Source organism: Andrographis paniculata, unplaced genomic scaffold, assembly GCF_009805555.1.
Source record: "Andrographis paniculata isolate CXL003 unplaced genomic scaffold, ASM980555v1 Contig51END, whole genome shotgun sequence".
Classification (NCBI taxonomy): Eukaryota; Viridiplantae; Streptophyta; class Magnoliopsida; order Lamiales; family Acanthaceae; genus Andrographis; species Andrographis paniculata.
Genome location: NW_026137586.1, coordinates 968,946 through 975,741, shown reverse-complemented (window position 1 = coordinate 975,741; position 6,796 = coordinate 968,946). Strand labels below are relative to the sequence as shown.

The 6,796-nt window shown below is 39.4% G+C and overlaps 1 protein-coding gene across 2 annotated transcripts; it reads left to right on the top strand.

The window, feature by feature from the left end:
* Nucleotides 1–1,127: 1,127 nt before the first annotated feature.
* LOC127253730 (protein argonaute MEL1-like) lies at nt 1,128–6,593 on the top strand. Of its 2 annotated transcripts, XM_051278462.1 has the most exons (22): nt 1,129–1,612; nt 2,130–2,329; nt 2,459–2,608; nt 2,682–2,815; nt 2,905–3,011; nt 3,099–3,202; nt 3,300–3,438; nt 3,538–3,654; nt 3,736–3,843; nt 3,915–3,986; nt 4,071–4,187; nt 4,275–4,446; nt 4,553–4,674; nt 4,752–4,877; nt 4,956–5,098; nt 5,179–5,241; nt 5,337–5,400; nt 5,492–5,627; nt 5,717–5,790; nt 5,866–5,960; nt 6,053–6,084; nt 6,180–6,593. In XM_051278462.1, the coding sequence occupies exons 1-22, from the start codon at nt 1,160–1,162 to the stop codon at nt 6,365–6,367; spliced, it is 2,916 nt and encodes a 971-aa protein (XP_051134419.1). In that variant the 5' UTR covers nt 1,129–1,159; the 3' UTR covers nt 6,368–6,593. The 2 variants fall into 2 exon arrangements, with proteins under 2 accessions (XP_051134418.1, XP_051134419.1); XM_051278461.1 differs by having other exon boundaries at nt 1,128–1,612; nt 3,538–3,843.
* Nucleotides 6,594–6,796: the final 203 nt, after the last annotated feature.

The following is a 6,796-nucleotide window of genomic DNA, read 5'->3' as shown; positions in this document are numbered from 1 at the left end:
AGACATAAATGCGCAGATTTTTAATAATTGTAATAATTATTATGGAAACTGGATTTTCTGTAGCCGACTTACTATAAATTTTTTAAATATTTTTTTAAGTAATATATTTTTTCAAAATTTAAAAATATTACAATATTTCAAAAATATCGTCAAAATGTCATAAGAAATACGATGATTTTGAGCGTTACAAAACTTTTTAAAAATATTTCTATTTTTAACAAAGTAACGTAGACGGTCGTATCCCGTTCACATACAAAGCTACATTGGATCAAAATTGAGAGAAAAAAGTGAAATAAATGTTAACAATTTAAAAGAAATATATACAAATAAAATAAATTTAATTAAAGATACACAAAATCGACCAAAAATATTTTTTTCTTTCCACAAAATTAAAAGACCATATATAAAAATTCACTGACTTTATTCCGATTATAGTTAGAGACTTTTAATTAGTAAATGTGGATAATATAATTTAAAGAAAAATGTAAGGTATGTTTGTTTTGATTGTTTTTTTTTTTTTTTTGTATTATTTTTTTTATTATTATTAAATTGGTTCTCAATAAAAATATATTTATTTGTCTTATTTTTTCTTTTCTACTCATAAAATAAATATTACAGTATATTTAAATAAAAATTTAAATAACATTATAAAAAAAAATAATAAATACAAATTTCACTTTAATTTCAAACACCAACCAAATAATTTCAAACAACAACCAAATAAAGACTAATTATTCCTTCTTGGATTACTTGTATCCCCAAAAATTTATTGTATAATAAAATTAAATTTAAAAGAAAATATGATGCAATAAATAGTCCCACTCAACAATTCAATATGGGATTCTAGGGGTAAAATAGTCATTTTCACATGTACGAATACCTTTTGCCGCGCCTCTCTTTCTTCAGTGTCTTCTTGTCGAAGTTTCCCAATAGGAGCAACATTCCCGACGGTTCATTTCCCTGCGGTGCTTACGGTTCCCACCAATATTGTTGTTTAATTACAATTTTACCCAAGAGTATCTCAGCATAACCTATAGTGTAACTGTACGAACCGTACCGGGTGCACTGTACTGCACCCTCAGCCCTGTAACTCCTATAAAAAGAGGCGTCCTCCCCACTCATTTCTTACTCACCTCTGAAGTTTTCTGCTCTGTCAAAAATGTCGGGAAGGGGAAGAACCGGTCGCGGTGGTGGCAGGGGCCAACAACAGGGGGGAAGGGGGCTACAGCCTGGCGGTGGTGGTGGCGGCGCTGGTCGTGGACGGGGAGGGGGCGGTTATCCGCCGTCTTCGTTGTCCTCGTCTGCTCCGCCGTTTCAGCCGCCCGCGGCGGTAGCGCCGGTCGCGTCGCTGGCTAGGGAAATGGAGCAGAAGATGACGCTGCAGGCGTCGTCTTCTACTGCTCCTGTTCCTGCTCCGGCTCCACGTCCGGCGCCGGCGACGGTTCCGGCGGTTGTGATGCCGCCGGCAGGCGGAGAACGGTTGCCGCCGGCGTCGACGAAGGCGGTGAGGAATGCGCCGAGGCCAGGGTATGGTACTGTGGGTACGAAGGTGGTTGTAAGGGCGAATCATTTCCTGACTACCGTCGCTGACCGTGACTTGTGTCACTACGATGTGAGTTCTCTGATCTGTTGGGTTTGATGTATTTTTTTCCGATTGTGGACTGGTTTTTGTATTGCCTATGTTTCTCAGATCCTTTGCCTGACTGTTGGTACTGCGATGATGTTGTTCTTATGTGACGATTGTGTAGCTTGCTGCGATTGTGTGTTGGATTTGGACTTTGTTTTGACGTTCTGTGCTTAAGTTTATCCGCTAAGACGGATCTCTGTTGAACGTGATATTATCAACACGTAGATACTGATTTTTTTATTTTTTTTACGCAAAGATCCATGATTAAAATCTGTGTTTTCGTCGTATGGATTTGTCTCCTCAGATTTAAGCATTCGCTTCTTTTTCCTGAGCGTGTATCTCAGATCCTATATTGATTTTGATGATCTGTGTGGTGGAAGACATGTAGATCTTGCATTGTGAATGTTCTTCATTTATATGTGCTATTGTGCGTGTGTTTTAAGCGTGAACTTTGTTTAGCCTTTAGAAATACGACGTTTAATTGTTGATTCTTGTCTTTCAGGTTACTATCACTCCTGAGGTTACATCGAAGAAAGTGTGTAGGCTCGTTGTGAAGCAGCTCGTCACATCTTATGGCGATTCGAATCTGGGTGGGAAGACGTTAGCTTATGATGGAAGAAAAAGTTGCTATGCTGCAGGGGAATTGCCGTTTGCTTCGAAGGATTTTGAAGTGGAGCTTGTTAGCGATGATGGTGGAGCGAGGTGATTAACTATGCTGTAGATCTGTTAAATTTCTTCACTTGTTGAACATCGATGTTGTCGGCATCGGCTATCTGCGCTTTAGTGGTTGTATATTTACTTTGATTGAATTATTTATGCTTGACTGCGCAGGAGGGACCGCAAATTTAAGGTTTCGATTAAATTTGCTGCGAAAGCAGATCTGCACCATCTCAAGGAATTCATAAGGTGTAGGCAGGTGGATCTTCCCCAGGAAACTCTGCAGTGTCTGGATGTGGTTCTAAGGGAGGGGCCATCTAACAGGTGACGAAATTGTTTTTAATTTACGCCGATGTATCGACATTTTACACATCTATAACGAGTCCTTTTGTTGCAGTTATCAAGTTGTTGGGAGATCGTTCTTTGATTCTACGTTGGGCGAGACAGGGGACCTTGGAAATGGTTTGGAATACTGGAAAGGTTATTATCAGAGTCTTCGCCCAACTCAGATGGGCTTGTCTCTGAATATCGGTATAGTTCACTGATTATCCATAAATTTTATATCTGTTTGAGGGTTCGGCATTCTATTGAAACTTATGTCAATTTTAATGGTGTTGCAGATATGTCGGCAAGGGCATTCTTTGAGCCTATAAATGTTGTTGAGTTCATCTCTAAGTACCTCAACAGAGATGTTTCGAGGGGTTTACATGATCAAGATCGTGTTAAGGTATGATTGTAAACACATTGTTTGTTTATTGCTTCGTATTGGTTTCGTTAATCATTGATGGGAAGAACTGCCCCTTTGTTTTCTTAGGTGAGGAAGGTGTTAAGAGGCCTTAAGGTTGAAAGCAACCACTTGGGTCACATTAAACGGTACAAGGTCTCGGGTTTGTCTACTCAGGTGATCGGAGATTTGAAGTGAGTGCTAATTTGCTTTTCATAGTTTAAATTCACATGGTCGCTATTCCGCCATTTTGGCTTGACTAACCTTTTATTTGTGTTCTTGCCGTATCAGGTTTTCCTTGGACGAGACTGGAGGACAGATAACGGTTGTTAAGTACTTCGAGACTAAGTATGGTATTCGACTTAGGTGGACAAACTTGCCTGCCATTCAGGTCGGCAGTGATTCAAAACCTGTTTCTATTCCAATGGAGGTATCATGCAATTTTTTCTTAGATGTTATTGTATTCGTAGTTCACTTGGTAATTGTCATTTTTCCTGAAAACTTTGTCACCTGAATTGTTGATGCACAGATTTGCAAAATTGTCGGGGGCCAGCGATACTCGAAAAAGCTGAATGAGAGGCAAGTGTCTGCCTTGCTGAAAGCTACTTGCAAGAGGCCAAACGAGAGACAGAAAACCATCGAAGAGGCAAGGATTTATGAAACTGATTACTATTTCCTTGAAAATTTTCCTAACTTCTTTTACCATGCTTTTATGTTTGATATGCAGATGGTGAGGAAGAACAATTATGCTGCCGACAGGCTTGCACAGCAATTTGGTATTCAAGTCAAAACCGAGCTCGCCACAATAGAGGCTCGGGTTTTGCCGCCCCCAATGGTAAAGTTTTTGCCTAATATTCATTTAGATATTTCTTTGCTCATCACCTCACCTGGATCATGTATTTGCAGCTTAAATACCATGAATCTGGAAAGCAAGCACTGGTCGAGCCTAGTGTAGGTCAATGGAACATGATTGACAAGGTATTTTTTTTTTCCTTCGAATCCATTCTTGTATTGACAGCATTTACATTGTGAGACATACTTATAATCCCCTTTGCTCTGCAGAAAATGGTTAATGGAGCTAGAGTTGATTTCTGGGCGTGTATTTCATTTACTCGGTCAAATTTGGATGTGAACCGTTTCTGCCATGAGCTGATCAACATGTGCTGCAGTAAGGGGATGGTATGAGGTTTTTGTTCGTCAAATCGATTAATTTTTCCTCTTTGATAATTTTAATTCAATGACTGTATTGTGTTTGTTTGTTTTCAGGTTTTCAATCCGAATCCTCTAGTCCGTACGCGATCAGCTGATGCAGGAAAGATCGAGACAGCCCTGAGCACCATTCAACGTGAATCAGAGGATCAGCTGAAAAAGATGAATGCGGCTGGAAGATTCCTTCAGCTGCTCATCATTATCTTGCCCGACTATTCTGGCTCCTATGGTGAGTTAAATGATATTTCTTCATACCAAATTATTGCTATTGTGATAGCTATGTTAGCAAAGGAATGTATAGTTAAATGGCTAATAAATTTCTCGTTTCTTTACAGGGAAGATTAAACGCATCTGTGAAACGGATCTTGGGATTGTATCTCAATGTTGCCAGCCAAAGCAGGCAATGAAATACAATAAGCAATATATGGAGAATGTTTCCCTGAAGATAAATGTCAAGGTTTGTCGAACATTAAACAAATTTTTCTCGACATTTCTTTAGTACCCCAAGTGTTCTTATTTTTTGGTTTTTACTAGGTCGGAGGGCGCAATACTGTTCTTCAAAAGCCTATGCCAATTCTCTATGATCGCCCCACCATTGTATTTGGAGCTGATGTTACTCATCCACAACCGGGAGAGGATTCCAGTCCTTCCATTGCTGCTGTAAGCGATTGCGCGAAACTTTCATTAATTAAAAATAAACAAATGTGCGATTCTTAACTCGTCTGCTTCCATTTTCAGGTGGTAGCCTCAGTCGACTGGCCCGAAATTACTAAATTTCGAGGGCTGGTTTCTGCGCAAACCCACCGGGAAGAAATTATACAAGATCTGTATAGCGATGGACTCGATCAAACAAAAGGCGTGGCTCGGGGCGGATTAATTGGGTTCATTTCCTACTCTTTTTATCTCATTATTCCGCAATTTGATTACATTTTTCGTCGTTCTCATTCTGTTTTCTTTGCAGTGAACATCTGAAAGCCTTCTACCGTTCAACAAAGCGTAAGCCCGACAGGATTATATTTTACAGGTGAGTTCACACTTTCACATGGTTCATTTTTCAATTTTCTCTGTCGTTTTCCTCAGCTGCAGTTGCGCGTCATTATCAACTTTAAAATGCTTCAGGGACGGCGTCAGCGAGGGGCAGTTCAGTCAGGTGCTGTTATATGAAATTGACGCTATTCGCAAGGTATAAATGTCCAGTCATCGCAACCACTTTTTGTCCGATTGTTATCGAAATGAGCGTTTTCATGACTCCCGATGAAACGGCTTTTTGTCAGGCTTGTGCGTCCCTAGAAGAAAACTACCTTCCGCGTGTAACTTTCGTTGTGGTTCAAAAGCGACACCACACTCGTCTTTTCCCCGCGCGACATTTTGATCGCCAGACTACTGACCGGAGCGGCAACATTCTGCCGGGTTTTTTTTTTTCCGAAACTTTGCTATTGTCTTTCAAATTTTCGCCTAATCAATTTTAAATGATATCTTAACTAACGCTTCGTCACCAGGTACTGTTGTCGACACCAAAATATGCCACCCGTTCGAATTCGACTTCTACTTATGCAGCCATGCTGGGATCCAGGTAAGCTTTTCTTACAACCTCAATACTTTCAACAATGTGCGCACAATCGACTCATGTTCGGCTGCTTTTTCTCAGGGAACTAGCCGCCCGACTCACTACCATATCCTCTACGATGAAAATGGCTTTAGCGCCGATACTATGCAAATTCTGACAAACAACATGTGCTACACGTAAGCGTCGTTATCTTTTACATTATGTCCATGCTCGACTTTAATTAATTTCAATGACTAATTTAATTTTAACTTTTCTAAATTCTCTTCAGATACGCGAGGGCCACGCGCTCGGTCTCTGTGGGTAAGTTGCGCTCCGAGCATTTGATCATCTCTTATTTTCATTTCTTACGACATTTAAATAAATTTCCTTACAATGTCGCGTGATTTTTGTAACAGTCCCGCCTGCTTACTACGCGCATCTGGCTGCATTCCGCGCTCGTTACTATATTGAAGGCGATGAATTTTCTGACAGCGAATCGAATTCTGCGATGGCGCCGGGGAGGGCGACCAGAGACAGGAACGCGGCCGTTCGACCCCTGCCGAAGATCAAAGACAATGTGAAGGAAGTTATGTTTTACTGCTGAGTATGTTTAGTCGATAAGTGTTTTGAGAAAGACTGAAGAAGTGTCTGAGAAAGACGCATACATCGAGTAGTTTTGTTTTTGAGTTTGAACTATTCTGTCGCGTATGGTAGCGACTAGAAACTTATATATATTTATGTGATGTTGTTTTTGAATATGTTTGAAGTTTATTTTGGTATATGTTTTTAGTACATAGATGATTGGCATTAGGAGCAATGTTTAATCAGCTGGTGTTGAATTTATGTTTCAATATTTGTAAAATAGAATATAATTCAATATATTTAGTTTATATTACATATTCACATAAATAAATAAATATATACTTCTTTTTTTTATTACATTATAAAGTTATTTTACTTAATACTATCCGCATAATTTAAGTATTATGTGGTATTTGGAATGAAGAAGAGAGTATTTGATTAATCAAAGTGT

Excerpts from the sequence above, each read along its gene's own strand:
- LOC127253730 (XM_051278461.1), top strand. The coding sequence starts at position 1,160 with ATGTCGGGAAGGGGAAGAACCGGTCGCGGTGGTGGCAGGGGCCAACAA. Across the intron at positions 3,012-3,098 it reads ATGATCAAGATCGTGTTAAG|GTGAGGAAGGTGTTAAGAGG; the intron begins GTATGATTGTAA and ends TTGTTTTCTTAG. Across the intron at positions 5,401-5,491 it reads AAATTGACGCTATTCGCAAG|GCTTGTGCGTCCCTAGAAGA; the intron begins GTATAAATGTCC and ends GCTTTTTGTCAG.